Raw genomic sequence first — 21,689 nt, 5'->3', positions numbered from 1 at the left:
TATTGTTGATGTTGACTATTTATTTTAAATGTATATAAAAGGAATAACAATATTTACCTATTCTTCTGCCCTTGATGTTTTCATGCAAAATTATATTTTCAGATTAACTTGTATTTCATTTTCAGTGATGCATAGTATTCTGTAATTTATTTATCCATCCTATTGCTGATGGACATTTGTGTTGTCCGCAAACAACCTATTCAATACAGCTGTGAACATTTTTACCTATGATTCCTAGGGCATGTAAACAAGTTTTTCTTTACACCTAGTGATAGTGTTTATGGGTCATAGGGTTTGCACATGTTCAGTTTATTAGTTAATGTCAAAGTGTCCTCCCAGGTGATGGCCCCAATCCACATGCCTTCCCCAGCAGTGGCTGGGAGCTCCCACTGCTCCTGACAGCCCAGGATGAAGGTGTTTTGCTGGAAACAGACTCTGAAAACCAAAGTATAGAAGAAGTTTATTGAACTAAAGGAGCATTAATGCAGAACAGTGAAAATAAGTTACTGCTCAAAAGGAAAGTCTTGGGCAAGCAGAATATATATGGCTGCTAGGAACAAAGGGAGGGGGAGCTCCATTGTGGGGCGAGCAAGGTAGAATTAGTTACATGAGTTGCCTGAGGCAGGGTGTTCTTGGGCTATGTTTCATTAATTTTTCAACGTGGACAGGCAGGATGTCTCTGTAGGAACAGGGCCATCTAGTGAAGATAAGTAGACTTGTTGGTGTCAAAATGACTCATTTTTTCTCTGCAAGGACAAAGGTCATAGTTAGTGCTGTGAATGATTGTGGGTAAGTCAGCCTGACTCAGTTGTTCTCTGTTTCTTCTTTGTAGTTCCCTGGATAAAAAGGAAGATCAAGCAGATCAAGATGATTAGTGAAGCTATTAACCATTCCATTTTCACTTTCTCTCCTTTGGTTAAGGGAGTCTTGGACTCCCAAAGACCAACTACAATTGATTTGTGATTTTATAGGCTGGTACCCTAAAGCTATGGGGGATACTTTAGGTGTTGCACAACAAAGTTCGTGATGATGCTGGTAAAGACAGGTTCAAGAAGTAGGATGATGATTAACATGATCAGCAGTGAGAGTAAGGAATACAACATCAGGGAGAACAAGGAGGCCATTTTGTTCAACCCATAATCCAGATTTGGAGTCTTGATGCCCACTCTGTTTTTTAAGTTTTCCAGTGTCAAGGGTGACCATAGTTTGTTGGGCTTATATGAAATCCTCTAAAGAGGACCTGTGAGGAATGATTTCTGGCACCTGAAGAACTTGAATGGAGTGTAGTTTCTTACTAAGAAACATAGCAGCTCCTTAGTGGGGTGGGATACAGAATCTGCTAATGCATCTCCTGTGCTTCTTCTGAACCTATTCTTTTTCCTGCAGTTTTGACAATGGCAATGGCTTTGGGGAGCAGAAGGCTGTCTGGGAGTCTGCTTACCCAGACTTTATTTTTAATTGGTTGCCCTGAGGAGGTGAGGAAGCTGCAGTGTTTCCAGAGCATCCTGAAATCAAGGGCAATCCCAAAGGCAGAACAGCTACAGTGTAAATGGTGACAGCTTTTCCCTGGGCCAGTTCGCATGCCCAGGCTATGGCAGCAAGCTCTGCCTGCTTGCTGAGAAGGCATCTGGCAGCAGCCCATGCTCGACAGTTTCAGAGGAGGTTGTTATTCCATACCCTGAAATTAAGTCCCCGTGCTCATCATGGTAAAAAGAGTCATCAGTAAAGCAGACATAGTCGGGTTTCTAGTGGGGTTTCACTTAAATTTTGTCTTGGCCTGAGAACAGGGTCAAGAAGAAGGAGACAGTCATCAGGTTCATTACTGTCAACAGATTCAGGGAGGAAGGTTGTTGGGTGCGGCTTTAACACTCCTTGAAGGTGCGATGCACAGCTGGCAGAGAAATGTTGGTGTGGTGACTGTTTGGCAAGGTTTCCACAGCGTGAGGCGCAAAGATTGTGAGAACCAAGTCTCGAGTTACCTCGGAAACTGCTTGAGTCAAAGTTGCAGTGGATATAACTGCATGTAGGCAAGAGGGAAGACCCTGAGTCACTGCCTCCAAAGTCTGGCTGTAATAGCCAATGGGGCAGTAATGATCAGCTGCTTCTGGGGTCATGGATTCATCTCCTTATGACTCAAACTAGTGATCACCTTTAGAAAAGGTCTAAACCTTATCTGTTCATGACTCAGTAAGCTTGGGCTTCAAGCAACTTCCCACTCAAGTAAGAGTATTGGGTAGACAATGGTTTTAAAGTACAGAGCACTCAAGACAAGGATTACATTTATATATATGTATATACATTTACTGAAGGAGCACTTAAGGTAAAAGGAACAGGTTTACAAAGTAATAATAAATGGATACATTACCAAGCCTTGGAATTCCAGCCCCTCCAGTTAAAGCTGGATGGAAGATAAGTGTTTCCCTCTAGTCTAAGTTAGAGTATTTATACAGTCTTTGATTGAGATTGCCTTCAACTAAGTCATACTTTATTTTTATACTTTCAGTCAGGGGAATTTTTGACCAAGACTTCAACCTTAATTGTTTGAGTCATACTTTATTTTTATGCTTGACAAGCTGTTGAATCTAAGTTCAGTCAAAAACAAAGGAGGGTATTCACAGCATTATCAGACATTCAAACTTAACTTTGAATGTCCGCAAAACTTTATTGAAAATATTTCTACTAATTGAGCCATGACTTATGTAAGCATTACATAACACAACTTTTACTTATATTAAAACTAAAAATTAAAAATAAAACTACTTTTTAACTAACTTATTAAATTTCTTATTTCATTATTTAGTTTAACCATCACATCATGTTGATAAACATACATTTGATCAACACTATATTCAGCCTTGTTACATTACTTATGACTTATTTATGATTGATGTAACAGCTATAGCCCCATACTATTTTCTTTTTACACAGAGGACAAGATGGTTACATATTATCGATATCTAAGAAGGTTGGAAAGGCTTTCTGCATTTAAAAAATATATATTCATAGCTTTTACCAGGCTCTGCATGACTGTCTCTCACTTTTCTTTTTCTTGCTTGAGTCTGCTTAGCTTCTCCTTCAGTTACAATTTTTCTAATACAGGACTTGAAGGATATGAATCATCTGTCCAGTAATTATAGTAAGGCCTTTCCACTTTCTGTCATTTGGAAACTGTACACAAATATTTTAGGGTAAATGTTCTGTTAGGTAAGCTTCAATATCAGATGGAATACCTGGCTTCTCACTATCAGAGCAGAAGGTATCAGGTGTTATATGAGAGCAGCAAGGCTCCACAGCTGTCTGATCCCTACATAGAGAGAAGGAGTCAGCAGTCTTCATTTTCAGATTCCTCAGTAGAGGTTCTGTGCTGCAACATGGGTTAGCACCCCACCTGCATTCCCTCCTTTTTCGTCCACAAAAAGTTGAAAGGGGAAGGGCTGCCAATTTGGTGGGCTGAGCCCTCGATCTGGGGGCTTTCCCTTGTGAGGCTTGTTTTGCTCCAAAGAAGAGGCTAAGCCCACCTATAATTGTGCCTAAGAATCCCCCCCAGAGAACCTCTTTGTTGTTCAGATGTGGCCCCCTCTCTCTCTAAGTCCACTCGGCAGGTGAACTCACTGCCCTCCCCCCACATGGGACATGACTCCCAGGGGGGTGAATCCCTCTGGCAATGCAGGAAGTGACTCCTGGGGATGAGCCTGGACCCAGCACTGTGGGACTGAGAAAATCATCTTGACCAAAAGGGGAAAGAGAGATGAAACAAAATAAGGCTCCAGTGGCTAAGAGATTTCAAATGGAGTTGAGAGGTCACTCTGGAGGGTATTCTTATGTGCAATCACCTTTTAGTTTTTGGTGTGTTGGAATGGCTAGAGGGAAATACCTGAAGCTGTAGAACTGCAACCCAGTGACCTTGATTCTTGAAGACGATTGCATAACTATGTAGCTTGCACAGTGTGACTGTGAAAACCTTGTGGCTCGCACTCCCTTTATCCAGTGTGTGGACAGATGAGTGGAAAAATGGGGACAAAAATTAGATGAAGAATAGGGTGGGATAGAGGGTGTTCTAGTTTGCTAATGCTACCAGAATGCAAAACACCAGAAATGGATTGGCTTTTATAAAGAGGGGTTTATTTGATTACACAGTTACAGTCTTAAGGCCATAAAATGTCCAAGGTAATGCATCAACAATTGGGTACCTTCACTGGGGGATGGCCAATGATGTCTGGAAAATCTGTTAGCTGGGAAGGCACATGGCTGGAGTCTGCTCCAAGTTCTAGATGTCCCTCTCTAGGCTGCAGCTCCTTTTCAAAGTGTCACTCTCAGTTGCATTTGGGGCATTTGTCCTCTCTTAGCTTCTCCAGAGCAAGAGTCTGCTTTCAATGGCCATCTTCCAACTGTCTCTCATCTGCACCTCCTCTCTCAGCTCCTGGGCATTCTTCAGAGTGTCCCTCTTGGCTGTGGCAAGCTTGCTCCTTCTGTCTGAGCTTATATAGTGCCCCAGTAATCAAGGCCCATGCTGAATGGGTGGGGCCATGCCTCCATGGAAATTATCTCATCAGAGTTATCACCTACAATTGGGTGGGTCACATCTCCATGGAAACACTCAAAGGATTCCAATCTAATCAGAACTAAAACGTCTGCCCCACAAGATTGCATCAAAGAATATGGCTTTTTCTGGGGGACATAATACATCCAAACTGGCACAGATGGGATGGAAAGATTCAGGTGTTCTTTTTTGCTTTTATTTTTACTTTGGAGTGAGGAAAGGGTTCAAAAATTGATTCTGGTGACACTGTGGATGACTGTAGGGTGTGTGAATATATGTCAATTAAACTGTATTTAAAAAAAGTTGATAGGGGAGAGAGTAATTAGGTAGCCTTAGGGAAGGGGGTTTTAGCAGCGCTTGTGGGAGAGATTGGAATGCTGAGAGGGCAGAGCCAGAGAGTAAGAAGGGTTCAGGTTGGGAGATTTTGAGGAGATTGTAGAGAAGTCGAGCAGTGGAGGAGAAAGAGGGGATCCACAAGCGGCAGTACACAGCAAGTCTGAGAAATGTGTGGAGCTGTTGTTTGGTGCTGGGTCTGGGGAAACTGAGAATGGCTTCGAGACAGGAGTGATCTAGTGACAGCCCTTGAGAGGAGACCATACGACCGAGGAACTTAACTGATGGCTGGGCAAACTGAAGTTTTTCTTTTGAGGCGTTTGTGCTCTTTTGATGCTGAAGTGTTAAGGAGTGTTAAGGAGTCTTGAATACAGGAATTAACAGAAGGGGAATAGAGTAGAAGATCATCAACATATTGGAGCAGAGTTGCTTGAGAAAAGGAAATGTTTGCAAGGTCTTGTTTTAAAATTTGGAGAAACAAGAAAGACTCAGTGTACTTTTGGGGAAGTACAGTCCAGGTGTACTGCTGCTTATCCCAAGTGAATGCAAAGAGGTATTGACTCTCAGATGGAACTTTTACAGAAAAGAAAGTGCTACAGAGGTCTACACCAGTAAAGAATTTGACTTGGGGGGTGACTGGGTTAAGGAGCATATGTGGATTAGGAACAATGGGGAGTTGGAATTTTAAGTACAACAATAGCATCAAGCACAAGCTATCATCCACCTTTTGTTTGGTTTCCGCACTGAGAAGATGGGGGTATTACATGGGCTGGTGCAAGGAATAATGGATTGGATGACCTTGAAAGTTATCACTTTCTGTATGTATGTTATATTTCACAATTTAAAAATTGTAAAAAAAAAAATTGGAATATGGGTCTAGCTTTTTCGGTTGCTGCTGGGCTTAGAGGGTATTGGGGAAGAGAGGGAAAGAAAACAGAGTGCTTTACTGGAATAACAATTGGCACTAAGGACATGGCCAATGTCCATGAAATCAGTAGCCCAAAAGGTGCAGGGAGCAGATGTAAGGGGGTTGGTGGGAACGAATGGGACATTTAAAACTGTGCAAATTAGAGGGCAAGACAAGGCTTGGGGGGAGCTTGTGACTTAGTGAAATTCGTCCCTTTGTCTGAAAGTCGAGAGAGGCAGGAAACTTTGAAAGGAAATTTTGCCCCAGGAGATAAGTGGGAGGAAAGGAGGAAGGGGTGAGTTCCAGCAAGACCCCTGGGCACAAAAGGGAGCAGTCTAGAAAGGGGGCAGAAAAGGGACAGTTAGCAATCCCCCCAACAGTGTAAACTTTGGTACTCCAGGGAGGCTTTTAGGGTAATAAAGTGGGGTTTAAGACATATAGAGTAGCCCCAGAGTCAATGAGAACGGAAGAGGACTATGAGAAGTAGTTATTGGGATAAGCCCGAGAGGGGTGGATGAAATGGTGGTGGCCATAAATATGCTAATATCCCTGGAGCACCGTCATGCTCAGAAATCAGGATTAAATGGTGGAGGGGTATTTTCCTCTCATGGGGGGAGGTGGGGTGTTCGATGGATTCTTTGTGGGTGAGGATTTTTTGGTCCCTCTCGGCTTTCCTTTCACACCATCCCTGCTCCAGAGATCCCAAGAGGGAGCAGCAGGCAGGGCGTTGTAAGTGTGCATGAGCAGTGGTGTAGTAAACCTCTCCTCAAGTTTTACACTGAAGGCTGAAGAGTTACCAGAAAGTCAGCTGGAAGATGTGGGAGCCCCTGGCCCCCAAGTGTCTTGAAAATGCACACAGCAGTTTGCTTGACATAGGACAACTGAGGTTTGACCTATTCTCCTTGTAATATCAGATGCTAACTGTAATCGATACCTGAAACTACCTCCTCCCTGAGACTCCCTGAGATACTGTTATCTCTATAATCCTCCCCTCTGTAGCGCTTTCTTTTCTGTAAAAGTTCCATCTGAGAGTCAATACCTCTTTGCATTCACTTGGGATAATCAGCAGTACACCTGGACTTGACTTTCCCAAAAGTACACTGAGTCTTTCTTGTTTCTCCAAATTTTAAAACAAGATCCTGCAAACATTTCCTTTTCTCAAGCAATTCTGCTCCAATATGTTGATGATCTTCTACTCTATTCCCCTTCTGTTAATTCCTGTATTCAAGGAGGGGAGGATTCCTTGTGGATTACAATCACATTGCACAACCCTACATTGCGCTCCCTGCCTTATGCTCTCATATCCATTGGAATGGGTAAAAAAACCCTCTCGGGCCGTGACAGAAGAAGAGGAGTCAGGAGCCTGCAGGAACTCAAAGGAGATGAGCAAACACCCTTGTGTCTCTCAGGCTCACGCGGTTCTGTGTTCTTGGGCTGTGAAATGAAACAGTGATGAGTAAACTCAGCCTGGCCACTGCTGGGCTTGACCCCTTCAGCATTCCAGATAGCCCACCTCACACCCCCAAATGCAAACAGACTAGATGGGACCCTCCCTTCTCCCCAAAGGTAAAGCAACTGTTTTGTCACTTCAAGCCCCATGGGCTCACTTTTAGGAACTGTGAGAAATGTGGCAGACTCCTGGCCAATCTTAGTACCTGGAGAAAAAAGGGAAGTTGGTCAGAGCCTCAGGAGGAGGGTACCCCTAGGGAGCAAGTGGACATGGTATGGGAGTCAATAGAATGGAGCAGTTTACTGTGGGCTCAGGAGTTAGACTGTTTCCTTAGAGTCTCAGTTCAGCCAATTGACAGGCACTTAACTTTCTGGAGCCTCAGTTTCCTTGTCTGTAAAATGGGCTTGATAACTATCTCCTCTCATAGGGTTCTTGTGAGATTTAAATGATTTAATTCATATAAAGCCCTTAGAACAGTACCCAACACTTTCATTAAGGCAGAATCCCAGGAAGGGAGGGGCCTATCCATATAACTCCTGTTTTCTTATCCTAAGTGTGATGAGGACTGGTTCTCTGCCACCACTCAACATCCTGAACCCTCCATGTACTTGCCTGCAAACAGAGAACTGTTCTGTCCCTTACAACCCATAGGAAGGAGTGTGTGGGGGGAGGGAACAACCAGTAAAATCTCAAGGTAGAACAAAGAATAAGGAAACTTTTGAACACAAACACACCCCCGTGCATGCTCATATATGCACACAGAGACAGACACACGTGCAAATTACAACTCCCTTTATATTTGCTAACTCAGTTTGTGGACCTGGTTTACTTCCACTTACTCTCTAATGAGAAATTTAGCAAACTGAGAGAAGGACCTGGGAATTTTTGTTCCGCAATTAAGAGACCCAATTCCCAAGCATTCTGATACTTTCTGGGCCTCATGTGGCCCTGCTCTCAGAACACTCCTAAGAAAAGCAGGGGAAATATGACCTTAGTTCAAGATCCTGGAGGCCAAAGGCCACAGGTCTGCCCTGTGGTATTGGAGTCTTGAGGTCCAGCAGGCCTCCAGCCTCCCACCTCATCTGCAGCTTCTTTGGTCTGCCCTCAAGCCGGCCAGGGGCTCCCTCCCAGGATTTGCTGCACAAGAGTGTCTCCCTATTGGTTCCAGTGGAGCAAGAGTTGCAATTCAACCCTTTGGAGTGAGATACTGTCTTAGTTTGCTGATGCTGCCGTTATGCAAAACATCAGAAATGGATTGGCTTTTATAAAAGGGGGTTTATTTGGTTACACAGTTACAGTCTTAAGGCCATAAAGTGTCCAAGGTAACACATCAGCAATCGGGTACCTTCACTGGAGGATGGCCAGTGGTGTCCGGAAAAACTTCTGTTAGCCGGGAAGGCACGTGGACGGTATCTGCTTTCAAAGGCTGTCTCCAAAATGTCTCTGTAAGCTGAAGCTCCTCTCTCAGTTCCAGTGCATTCTTCAAAGTGTCCCTCTTGACTGCAGCAAGCTCGCTCCTTCTGTCTGAGCTTATATAGTGCTCCAGTAATTTAATTCAGACCCACCCTGAATGGGAGGGGAAACACCTCCATGGAAATTATCCAACCAAAGTCATTACCCAGAGTTGGGTGGGGCGCATCTCCATGGAAACACTCAAAGAATTACAATCTAATCAACACTGATACATCTGCCCACACAAGATTACATCAAAGATGATGGCGTTTTGAGGGACATAATACATTCAAACTGGCACATTCCACTCCCTGGACCCCAAACTGGTATTATTTTTCCATATACAAAATACATTCATCCCACAACAATATCACAGAAACTTAAATCATTTCAGTAACAATAATTAAGTACAAGATCTCATCAAAACCAATTATAGGAGTGGTCGGTCCTAAGGCATAATTCTCCTTTAGCTGTGGATCTGTGAACTCAGAACGAGTTATGTGCTTCCAATATACAAAAGAGGGACATTCATAGGATAAACATTCCCATTCCCATAAGGAGAAACAGTAAGGAAAACAGGGTTAACAGGACCAAAACAGTTCCTAAAACCTGCAGGACAAACTCTATTAGATTTCAAAGTTTGAGAGTCATTAACAGAATGACGTTGCATCCTTGGGGCTTGAGAGAGCGGGAGTCTAACCCGTCTTAAGGGCCTTTGCAGCAGCCCTTTCCTCTCCAAATGCTGGGGTGAGTGCTCCAACATATCCACACATTGGGGAGACTACCTTCTTGGCCCCACCCTCCTCAAACATCAGGGCAGCACCCAGATTCCCTTCCATCTCCGGGGCACACATTCAACCCCTTCAGAACAGTGTGGTGGCACCCAGGCTCTCCCCAATTCCCTGGGAATATGCTCCACCCTCTTTGGGGATTGGGGTTGCAGAACATTTCCTGAGCATGGAGGCAGAAGGTCCGCCCTCAACCTCCAGGGCAAACACCCTTTCCATGCCTGTGGGGTGCTCCGCTCTCCCAGCCTGAGACCTCTTGACTCCAGACCTCAACCTCCATGGCTCTGTCTTTGAAGAAATTTTTCCTTCAATTTGTTCTTTGTCTGTCTCTTCCAGTCCAGACTGGCAGCGTCTCTGACTATAAAGACCTCACAAAAATTGTTGGCTTCGCATGAAGCACACAAGGGTCAAAGCCATCAGACAATAGGACTTTCCACAAATCCTTTCTGGATAACTCCGTCTCCAATCTTGGCTTGTACTGAAATAGTGGTTGGGTTCCAAATTTGGTTAAATCCTCAAGTTAGATGTAGCTTATGAGGGGTGACAATGTGATTGGGAAAGCCTGTGGACCACACTCCCCTTTGTTCAGTGTATGGATGGATGAGTAGAAAAATGGGGGAAAAAAAAAAAAAAAAAAAAAAGGCACCCAGTGTTCTTTTTTACTTTAATTGTTATTTTTCACTTTAATTTTTATTCTTATTATTTTTGTGTGTGTGGTAATGAAAATGTTCAAAAATTAATTTTGGAGATGAACGCACAACTATATAATGGTACTGTGAACAAGTGAATGTAAGCTTTGTATGACTGCATGGTATGTGAATATATCTCAATAAACATGAATTAAAAAAAATCTAAAAAAAAAAGTCCTCATATTGGCCTATAGCTTCTGGAATTCCACTCCCCGGAAGTCTGGAATTTTCCAAACCATCAGTTTCTAGTTTCTTTGAACCCAAGAGTTCAGTTCTAAGTTTATCTCTGTCCTGTCACATTTTACTATAAGCTGCAAGTAGAAGCCAGGCTACTACTTCTATATTTTGCTTGGAGATTTCATCAGCTAAATATTCCAGGTCATCACTTTCAAATTCTGCCTTCCATCCAACACCAGGACTCAATTTTGCCAAATTCTCTGCCACTTTAAAACAAGGATTGCCTTCCTTCCAGTTTGCAACAACACATTCATCATTTCTGCTCAAGGCCTCATCAGAAGTATCTTTCAAGTCCATATTTCCACAAACAGTCTCTTCCAAGCAGTTTAGGCCTTTTCTCTCCAAGCTCCTCACAATTCTTCCAGAATCTTCCCCTTATCCATTCAAAAAGTCGTTCCAACATGTTTGGTATTTGCAAATTCAGCAGCACCCCACATCTCTGGTACCAAAATCTGTTATAGTTTGCTAATGCTGCCACAATGCAAAACACCAGAAATGGATTGGCTTTTATAAAAGGGGGTTTATTTTGTTACACAGTTACAGTCTGAAGGCCATAAAGTGTCCAAGGTAACATATCAGCAATCGGGTACCTTCACTGGAGGATGGCCAATGGTGTCCGGAAAACCTCTGTTAGCTGGGAAGGCACAAGGCTGGTGTCTGCTTTCAAAGGCTGTCTCCAAAATGTGTCTGTAAGCTGAAGCTCCTCTCTCAGTTCCAGTGCGTTCTTCAAAGTGTCCCTCTTGGCTGTAGAAAGCTTGCTCCTTCTGTCTGAGCTTATACAGTGCTCCAGTAATTTAATGCAGACCCACCCTGAATGGGTGGACCAACATCTCCATGGAAATTATCCAACCAAAGTCATTAACCACGATTGGATGGGGTGCGTCTCCATGGAAACACTCAAAGAATTACAATCTAATCTGCCCACGCAAGATTACATCAAAGACAATGGCGTTTTGGGGGACATAATACATTCAAATCAGCACAGATACCCTGAGGTCAGAATGAGGAAACCCACCTGTGCTCTTCTTCCTTCCATTCACAACTGCAACCAGAGCTCCAAAGATCAAAACTCCAGGGACCAGAGTTCCAAAGAGAATCAGAACACTGAGGATCATGGGCTGGGAAGGTGGCTCTGAGGAGGGAAGGGAAGGTCAGGGGCCCTGACACCCAGGCCTCAGCCCTGACCCTGCTGGAGGAGCTCAGAAGGGCTCCTGCTCTCCCTGAGAAGAGGCCCCACCCTCACCCCCTCCTTACCCCATCTCAGGGTGAGGGACTCAGACAGCCCCTCATGCTGCACATGGCATGTGTATCTCTGCTCCTCTCCAGAGGGCACCACCACAGCTGCCCACTTCTGGAAGGTTCCATCCCCTGCAGGTCTGGTCTCCACAGACTCCATGTCCTGGGTCTGGTCCTCCCCGTCCCGCTGCCAGGTCAGCGTGATCTCCGCTGGGTAGAAGCCCAGTGCCCAGCACCTCAGCATGACCTCACGGCCAGAGATGGGGTGGTGGGTCACATGTGTTCTGGGAGGCTCTGTGGTAGATAAAGCAGGGAGGGCTCAGGCAAGGGTTTGTTGAGTAGCATCTATGCCAAAAACCAAGACTTCTAATTCCTGTTCTTTTGGCTGAGGAGATGGCTGCCAACCAAAGTAAGGCAGAGAACATTCTAGGGAAGACACAGAGGGAAGCCAGCACCAACCAAAGCAGGGAACCTGGAAAAGGGCCTTGGCGCCCAGTCTAAATAGCCTCCTCTGGAGTAAAAGCCTCTACAAATACTCTTCACCCCTTATCAAGCCATTGGTCAATGTTTCTAGATAAATTAAATTTATAGGCACTCACATTTGCCCTATATCTAGTAGGAAAGGGCCAGAAGTGTGAAAAACCTCCAGATGGCCTAGGAACATGCCCAGTGGCTTCCTGAGAGTTGTTTTTACCACAGGGAGGGCCTAAGAAGCCTGGGTTGGATAGCATTGCCCAGAAGACTCAACATAGGCGACCTCCACAAACCCATATCTCTTGCTTATGTGGAATCTGTCCTTAGCACCTTGGCCCCACCTATCCTACACTAGATATCCTACATCTCCCACCACTCTGGAGAGAGAACAGGCCCAAGCAGGGGGCTTGAGGGTGGGCTGGGCGAATGGGTGTGGGAGGTCATTACCAATGCGGTTCAAGGTTTCCGCTCCAAACTCCAAGTATCTCTGCAGCCACAGGATGCATTCCTTCTCCAGATAGGTCTTGTCTCTCTGTATGAAGTTCCCATTGGCCTCCCATTTTTGCTTGGTATATTGGGCAATGAATGAGGCCGCCGTGTATTGCAGAGGGTCCATGTGCAAGCTCAGATAGTCGTCACCATCGTAGCCATACTGCCAATGCCCCGTGGTCCCACCATCCTCACGGAGCTCACAGCCGTAGGTGAACTGGAGGATGTGGGGGCCTGCCCAGCCCACCGAAGACCAGGCACTGTCAGCAAGGTCAGAGCCTGCCTCCAAGGTCTCCATCAATGGTCCCTCCTCCCCCCACCCCACCTTATATCTTAGCTTCCCCTTAGGAGACATTCACACTCCAAACTATTTTGGTCCCTGCTTCTGTCTCCTTTACTTGCTGCTGTCAGCTCTGGGGTGGGGAGTTGTCTACGTTCGGTTCTTGGACTTATTGTAAAAGCACTGGATGGGGAGTTACAGACTTGGACTTTGCCATCAACTATCATCTTGGACAAGTCATTCAACCTCCATGGTTCTCTTTTTATCTTGTATAAATGGAAGTTTATACTGTGACCCCACATGCTAACAGTCTCACATTCTAAGCACGAGCTCCTGAAAACTGAATCACAGTACATAGCATAACATAAGAGAGAATGCAGTTATATGTTATATTTTATAAGGAAATAATTGAAACTGTGGAACTGTAATCCATAACATTCTTAGAACTTTGCTCTCTAACTACTTGATAAATTGCACTTGGAAAGTTATCACTTCCATATATATATGTTATATTCCACAATAAAAAAATATGATTATAAAAAAGAGAATACAGTGCTCAGAACAGTTTTCCTTGAGGTACCAGAGTAAGCAAATAAATAACATTAGCCAGCACAAAACTTTGCTGAAAAAAATTCTCTAATGAATTTCAAAGTCAAATATAAATAACTTTAAGATTGCTCGTGCCTGGATTAATCATTTTCTTCTCTGAGTTTCCACAGTCCCCCTGCTCAAACTCCTAATCTAACATTACACACTATATCAAACTTCACTGTGTGTTGGTTTCTCTCCTCTTATGCTGTGAGCCCTCTGAAGGCAGAGACTGTCAGAACCTGTAACATAATTATCTGGCAAACCTTCATTGAATACATAATTCATTAAGGATAAACTGTTAAAAATCTGAGTGGCTACTAGCTTATGTCTTAATTTGATATTCAAGGTCCTTCACAAACTGGTTCCAATAATGCCATATACTCAGGAGACATTTAATAAAAATTATTAATATACTATCTGTCCCCTGACCCCACATTTCCCAATTCCACCCCACACCCTTCTACACCCTAACTGCTGCCTGCCTGCATCATCTTCTTTTTATTCTCTTCATTGACCCTATCATACACCATACACATCCATCAGGTTCTATCCAAAGTTCCATTATTCATGAAACTCTCCCTTACCACTGGATCTCTTGCCTATAAACTTCTATAAACTATTTTCTCTGCTTTTCATCTGGAATTTATGAAGTTACTGGCCTTTGATATCTCTTAATATGTTTCATAGGGTCAATAAATTCTTCACAGAAGTATGTGTGCCTCCCCATATAAACTGTAAACTCTCTGAGGACAAATATTGGTTGTACTTTTCCAGTTCCCCACCTCCAATACCCAAAAGATATACGCTAGGCCTACATCTATGACCCAATGGGACTCCTAAATATTGAATGAATTAATGATAAACAAACCCTAGCCATGCCTCCACCTCCTCACCCCCACCCCCACCCGCCCGTGACCAGACTGCAGGAACTCTCATTCTCAGCTGACAGCTGCCTGCCCCCAGACAGATCCTGTAGGAAATACTTCTTGAGGCCCTCTGTCCCTTGGGGATTGGGTTGGGTGCTGAGTACTGCTTCCCACTTTTTTCTCACTGGCACTTACCTGCTTGCTTTTGTGGATTCTTTTTGCTTAGACCAAGATCTGTGGTTTGATTGTAGTATCGCTGCACATTTCTCAGGTTTAAGTAGAAAATCTTCATTCGACTTGTGAAAATCTTGGTCTCATCATCAAAGTAATCTGGCTCCTCCATCAACCAGTGAACGCAAGACTTTGCCTTCCTCTCCTCACTGTCATAGCGGATGAAGGGCTGATCATTCACGAAGCCAAAGGCGGTAAATGCAGGGACTCCTGGGCTTGGTTCAGACACAGCCATGTAGAAATACTGCAGAGAGTGCAATCCTGACAGAGAGACAGAGACAGTGGGTCAGGGTAAGGTAACAGCATGTATTGAGTGAGGACCCAGTGTGTGTGTGTGTGTGTGTGTGTGTGTGTGTGTGTGTGTGTGTGTGTGTGTGTGTGTGTAGGAAAGACAGAGCACTCATCATAAAATAATGGGAAGACAGTTGCAGAACAATCCACAGTCCACCAACATAAGTAAATTCAAGTCCCACAGAGAGTGTGCACTGAGAATTCAGAGAAACCAAAACCAAATTTTAGTACAAAGTCTAAATAAGAAAATTCCCCCTGAAGAAGTTGTTCTTCAACAGGGCTGGAGGAAGTGGATCTGGAGTCACGGAGGAGTTTTAGGGATAGTCCCATGGCTTGGATTGAGGAAATATGACTCTCCCCCAGGTCCCTGCTAGAGTGTCGGAGCATCTCAGCCCCTGACCATTCCTTCTCTCTCCTTTAATGTCCCCTTCCCCAGATCACATTTGGGGTCACTGTGGCAGACGCACTGGCCTGAGTCAGGAAGTCCTAACCCTGCCACAGCCCTCTGTTTCCTGGGGATGAATTGTTCTTCTATGGGCTGCAGCTTCTTTATCTCTAGAACAAACCCTTAGGCAAGAAGGCTCAGGGCTCTACCTTTTCTAACAGGCTGTAATTCCAGGGCTTTTGGACTCCTCCAGTGATTCCTGTGATAAGCATGGAGGGGAAAGGGCAGGGGGACCCGGCAGGGGCACCTGCATAGAAGGAACAGCCTGCAGATCTTGTTCCAGCCACACTGATCTTTTTTTCTCTTCCTTAAACATATCCTTTCTATCCCACAACTTTTGATCCCTATTGCCCTCTCAGACTAGAATCTCCACCTCATCCATCTACCACAACCTCTGGTCCTGTCCCTTTCAAGTCTCTCCTAAAATGTTGCTTTCTCACCCCACCCCTCACCCCTGCCAAGGTTAGTTTCTCCTGCTTGTATGCCCCTGTGCCTAATGAACATCTTGAGATTACTTATTCACTGTCTGCCTGCCAGTAAATTCCACAAAACAGCAAGTTTTCTTTCTTGTTGGCCACTATATTCTTAGTGCCTATGGCACTACCTTACACACACACACACACACACACACACACACACACTAGAGAAAGATGAATAAATGAAAGATGCTAGGAACATCAATTCACACACAGCAACTATATAACATAGAAAGTAAAATTGTCCCATAATTGCATGTGAGAGCAACCATTGTTAACTGTATATTCTGCATTTCCCTTTTTTTTTTCTATTCATACACCCACAAAGTTGGTTAGAGGGGAAGGTTTGAAAAAAATGACTCATTTAATTCATACCATTCTACAAATTTTGTTTTTATCATGTGGACATCTTTCCATGTCAGTATATAGATCTATCTCTTTTTTAAATTGGTATGGTATTTCACTGTATTTATGTAGCTTATCTTATTTAACTATTGCAGTACTTTTCCCCAATTATTTCTACTTACTAGATGTAAGTAGTAATGTGTGATGCCTCAATAAATATTCTTATTTCTTTGGACATGAGAAGGACTGGCTGTATAATTCCTAATATAAGTGCAAATACTGCATCAAAGGTTATGAACATTTTAAATTTTAATAGATATTACCAAATTGTTCTCCAAAAAGGTCATCAGTTTATACCCACCAACCAGAGAGGTAAAAATTATTAAAATTTTTTAATTGGCAAGGTTGAAAATATTTTCTTAAGTTTAATGGCCAGTTGAACTTATTCCTCTGCAAATTACTTATTCATATATGTTATATGCTTTTAACAGGGTTATTTTCCTTTTTAAGCTGATTTGTAGTTCTGAATATATGATAGGTGTTTAGGTAATATATTAATACATGGTAGGTGTATGTTGATGCTGTGCCCATTTTTTTTTCACTTGTTACCAAATATTTTGACACCTTCCTTCCATCCCCTCTTTGCATTTCCATGGTGCATCCTCCAGCCAAGGCCACTGACAGCAGCAGAAAGGCAGCTTTCCTGAGGACCCCACACCCACCTCACCACTTCTGCCCTTTGACCTGGACTCACTCTTGGATGCACAAATTCCTCTCACCCTGCCCACACCCAGTGCTGGACCCCATAAATTAGCCCCTGCTGAGTCAAGTCAAGAAGTCATTCCTGAGGGCTCGGACAGTAGCCATGCAAACAGAGGTCCTTCTGTCTGTTCTCTGCCCTCTCCCCACCATGGTCCTGGTCCTCAGCAGGGGTTCCATGGAGGGAGGCTGCTAGATGCTCAGACACATGGGATTCCAGAGTATGAATGTGGAAAGAAAAAGACAAGGGCACAAGAAGATGCTGAAGACAAGCTCCAGTTTGTTCTCCATTCTTCCTAAGGCTGACTCTAGCCACCAGATCCTGGGCAACTTGGTCCCTTCCACTGGATGAAAAATGTACAAATATGGAATAGTTCATACAATTCTCCCATTAAGCTGCCTCACTGGAACATTTTATGTTTAGACAGAGAAAAAAATTGTTTCCTAAAAATTATCATCACTGTGAGGGAGCACTTGCTTTGTGGCCTATGCTTTTGTTTCCTTGCTTTATTTTAATTCTTCTAAGGATAGTGTGAGCTGGGCATTTTAACTCCATGCTAGAGATGAGAAAACTGAGACTTAGTAGCAAAGCTTTACCTGGAACTTATCTCTTTTGCTCCCAATTAGGTGAGATTCTAAAAAATCCCTACTTCTGAGTGGGTAGGAAGCCCCCAAAACTCTCCTGCTGCCAGATATGAATGTCACAAGCTTGTTTCACTTTCCATCAGGTTGTTTCTGGCTGGCAGGGAAACATGTCCCACAGCAATTGAGTCATGATCCTGTCCTGCACCTTCCTGGTGCCTCTCTAGACTCTGGAGTTTGAAAACAGCTGCTGAACAGACCTGGAGGCCTGAGAGGATGATGTCTCATTCATTTGCATAAGGGAAGAGCGAAAATAGCAGCTGGGGGAAAAACGCCTTTACAGAATTTGGAAATGGGACTGTCCTGAATAAATCATGTTTTAATGAGTGCATCAGTAATGCACTTCTTCCATTTGAGTGTGTGATTTGTGTGTGTGAGTGTGTTATCTCTTTCAGTTCTGATCACTGGTAAAACCAATGATCAAAATGAGCTGAGCTTGGAACCATACTGTCAAATGGCTGTCTCACAAATTGTTAAAGCAGAATTTTCAAAAATAATTAAGCATATTCAATCACATTGCCCTCACTTGAAAATATTACAATTAACAATTTTGTGAGGGCAGAAATATTATTTTTATTTCTAACAAATAAGTTATTTTATTTAAAATATTTTGTTTTATCATTATCATATCTTTTTTAATTTCTATTTTTGTAAACATTTTATAATGGGCATAAGTATTAGTACAGTAGAACATTTATATTCTTTATAAATAAACATACAGCTTAAATAGTAAGGATGCACGCTTTTAAAACCTCGGAGACCACTGGCTCTGCCCTTCCAAATATTCAACAAACCTCTCTTTTCTCCTGGCTTTTAGAGACTAGAAACATCTATTACGAACAGAGCAGGGTATAAAACTCAGGACTTCTGTCTGGGTTAGGAGATCAACCAGCTTCCTTTTTGTCTGTTCCACATGCCCTTCTTTCCAGAGGCTACCCCATGGTAAGCAGGGCCAGTGACCACCCCACCCCACAACAAGAATTTAGAAAGTTGCCCCTGAGCTGCTCCCCAGTTGGGTTTCTCCTACAACTCTTCCCCAGCCACACCGCCCCCAGGATCTCACTCACGGGCTCGGGTCTCCTGTGGGAGGCTCAGGAACACGTGGAAGAAGAGAAGGGCCCACACCATCGCCTAGACACACGGGAGTCGAGCAGACAGCCCAAGAGCTTGACTCACATTTGCTCTTTACAGAACCTGTGGGAGGCTTCTCTGAAGAATAGAAACTGAAGCTGAGCTTGAAATGACAGATAGGGAAATCGGGTGTGTCCAGTTAGAGTTAGGCATTGCATAAACGCTGTCCAGAAAAGTTCAATTGGAGTTGATTTCTGGAGATGAAAAGTTCCAGGAGAGCAGAAAAGTCTCCCCTGTCCCTCATGCCCACAGCACCAAGACAGCCAGCAGCCCAGTTGTTGGTGGGACAGACCTACCTCCTTATGGGCTTTTGACCCTGGACAAGTCTCTCAGCCTCAGAGCCTCAGTCTCCTCCACACACAAATGCGGATAATATTAAATCTACACGTGAAAAACCATAGAACTGTTAAAAGGATGATTAGCAACTTGGAAAAACATAACCATATATATGAAGTGGAGAAAAATCATTTTGTTAAAACTGAGATGGCTGCTATTTTTAAAAACATTACATAAGGGAGGGGCAGGAGACTGGCAATAAATAAGGTTGTGTTTTGCTGTTCTGAATTTCAGCGATTTTTCCCTCCAATTTCCAGATTTTGTAGAATGCTTTCTCTTTCATTTAAAATGTTTCAATTAAAAAGAGGTCAGTAGAGGCCTTGTTTGAATAACAGTGAAATTCAGAATGAGGAATCGGTGAAGGGGATTTACCTCGCATCCCCAGAAAGTGGGAGAAGCCGGTGAGGGCGTGAGAACTGACGTCCAAGGGAGTACACAGCGGTCCCCGGAAGCACAGGCACGCGGGTGCGTGCCAGGAACAAGGCCCGCCCAATATTTTCTCATTATATTTTCCTCAATTGAGTTTTTATAATTTTTTATCTACAAAAGTAACTACCATTTGCATACAGTTTATTTTCCTCGAGTTTTTATAATTTTTTATCTACAAAAGTAACTATCATTTGCATACATTTAATTACTGTAGAGCTTGAACATTTACATATGCAGGTGTGGCCGGCTGTATGACCTGGTTACCTTGGAAGGTCCGAGGGGCAACCCAGGCACCTCCGCTCCCTGCTGCCGCCTTCACACATCCTTCTGGGTGGCTTACATTTTCCACCCTGTCCGCAGTCAGACCTCGCGGATGAGAGGAATTCGTTTGCTTTGTTTACCTGGTGATTCGAGGGAAGAAACTGGATCCAACCCTCACGCCATCTGGCGGGATCGGGGAGGGCGGGGGATGGGCGGGCGATCTGGGGCGGGGTCCTGGACCCACAACCCGTCCCACAGTAACCCAAGCGTGAGAAGCTGCTGCATCCGGTTCTCTCACGCAGTTTTCACAGCCAAACAGGGTCTTAAAAGTAAGGTTCATCCTTCACAGCTACAGCAACCTTAAGATAGGGGTTCCAGGATAGGGAGGGAAGGCTCCCTCTGCATGCCGAGTGCCGCTGAGAATTTTCTCTGGAGTGTGTCTGAGAAGCCAGGGTCTCTAGGTTGAAAGCTCATCATCTCCCTGGCCTTAGAGATCAAGGGAGCCGGGCTCAGACCGCCACAGGGGCTTGTTGGAGCTGTGGGGAGGATGGTAAAACAAAAACCTCCCCTTTTCGATCCCCGGTCTCTCTTTTGCCTAATTGGAGTCCCCCCGCAATCGCTTGTAGGAGGCTGAAGGCACAACCAGAAGCTGGCTCGTTTTGTCCTGCTCTATGGAAAATTAGTAAAGATAAAAGCAAGAGGAAAGGCAAGAAAACAGAGCCCTCTGGAAAGTCTGGATCACAGATATGAGCTCTTAGCCCTCCTATGAGGGGTAAACTGAATTTTCATTTATAGAGGACCTACTTCATGCAAAAGTCAGGTTAGAGAAATAGTTCCTGCCTCTCTCAAGGATTTCAAAGACTTAGTGGTGGTACTAGTGGGGTTTGCCAAGAGACAGATACCTAGGTGGCCGGTGCCATGAAGTCACAGGGGCCCAGGATAGTGGCTGAGGTGGTGGGGGATGGCAGGGGAGTTCCTGAAGACACAAACCTGAGGCGAGATGTTTACCCTGAGCCAACAAATTAGCTAAAGTAAGGGAGCTTTCCAGATAAAAGAACAGAATGTGAGAAGATAACAAAATTTTTCTCAACCTCTTTGGTCTTGGGTTATTCAGAAGGCTCATAGTTATTGAGCTCTCACTAGGTGTCAGGCACTGTTCTAAGGACTTTACATTCATGAATTCATATATATGTAGAAGATACAATTTGGGAAGAACAGGGTTTTCACAGAAAAAATCCTGGGATTAATACTCAGAAATCTAGCATCTACTCTTGGCTCTGGTTCTACATTTAGTATGTGTGTTTGGGGATGTCATTGTAATGCAAATGCCCTCCAGTAAAAAATAAATAAATAAAACTCTCATTATCCAAACTTTAAGGAAAGACATTAATGTACACAAAGCCTGCCAGGTGGTCTGTAGCCTCACATGCATTTTCCCACCTAGCCTGTAGAAACTTTGTAATACCGTCCCAACGTTACAGAAAAAATTAATGCTCAGAGAGTGAAATAATGTTTTCCAGGGGACGAAGATCAAGTTAGGAGGGAAAGGAGACTGGAACTCAGGAATTCTCCCATTTTTCCTCTCTCTGATCTCTCTAATCTCTTGACCCTGCGTCTCCCGGATCATCACACATCCACCCTACCCTATGCCAATGGGCATACTCACTGGCAAGGATGTCCTTGGGAATTCTCTAACAGCAGCAGAAGGAGGAGAGCCCTCATCTCCACTTCTTATCAGGTGCAAGGCCACTCAGAGGAACCCAGTATAAACACAACCAGCTACATGCAGCCTCAGTCAGGAAAGCGGAAAGAACAAAGACGCATTTGGTCCACAGCAGAAAGCCAACTACTGAGTCAGAGAGAAAACTTCACTTCCTGCCAGAACCACTATAGTTGTTAATATCTTGAAAGCCAGGTGCAAGAAGTTCTCCAATGTTGTTTTCCTTGTTCAAGATTGTTTTAAGCTATTCTGAGTCCTTTTTACCTTTACTTCAAGGTAAATTTACAATCA

At 43.9% G+C, this 21,689-nt stretch overlaps 1 protein-coding gene across 11 annotated transcripts; it reads right to left on the bottom strand.

Annotated features, from left to right (window-relative positions):
• Positions 1-476: 476 nt before the first annotated feature.
• LOC119539477 (patr class I histocompatibility antigen, A-5 alpha chain-like) lies at positions 477-21,499 on the bottom strand. 11 transcript variants are annotated; one of them, XM_037843093.1, is made up of 9 exons: positions 21,345-21,498; positions 19,682-19,818; positions 18,949-19,033; positions 18,589-18,846; positions 14,528-14,824; positions 12,554-12,829; positions 11,651-11,926; positions 11,412-11,528; positions 477-746 (listed from the first exon to the last, which is right to left on the bottom strand). In XM_037843093.1, exons 4-9 carry the CDS (start codon positions 18,647-18,649, stop codon positions 736-738), a joined length of 1,038 nt encoding a protein of 345 aa, XP_037699021.1. In that variant the 5' UTR covers positions 18,650-18,846; positions 18,949-19,033; positions 19,682-19,818; positions 21,345-21,498; the 3' UTR covers positions 477-735. The 11 variants fall into 11 exon arrangements, with proteins under 11 accessions (XP_037699021.1, XP_037699020.1, XP_037699015.1 ...); XM_037843092.1 differs by lacking the exon at positions 477-746 and adding an exon at positions 6,966-7,214; XM_037843087.1 differs by lacking the exon at positions 477-746 and having other exon boundaries at positions 11,129-11,528; positions 21,345-21,497.
• Positions 21,500-21,689: the final 190 nt, after the last annotated feature.

This window comes from Choloepus didactylus, chromosome 7, assembly GCF_015220235.1.
Source record: "Choloepus didactylus isolate mChoDid1 chromosome 7, mChoDid1.pri, whole genome shotgun sequence".
In the NCBI taxonomy this organism is placed as follows: Eukaryota; Metazoa; Chordata; class Mammalia; order Pilosa; family Megalonychidae; genus Choloepus; species Choloepus didactylus.
Note: the sequence above shows the minus strand (reverse complement) of the source record. Positions and strands in the feature narration are given on the sequence as shown.

Excerpts from the sequence above, each read along its gene's own strand:
- LOC119539477 (XM_037843087.1), bottom strand. The coding sequence starts at position 18,649 with ATGGTGTGGGCCCTTCTCTTCTTCCACGTGTTCCTGAGCCTCCCACAG. Across the intron at positions 14,825-18,588 it reads CCCACAGGAGACCCGAGCCC|GATTGCACTCTCTGCAGTAT; the intron begins GTGAGTGAGATC and ends TCTCTCTGTCAG. Across the intron at positions 11,529-11,650 it reads GTCCCTCACCCTGAGATGGG|AGCCACCTTCCCAGCCCATG; the intron begins GTAAGGAGGGGG and ends TTCCCTCCTCAG.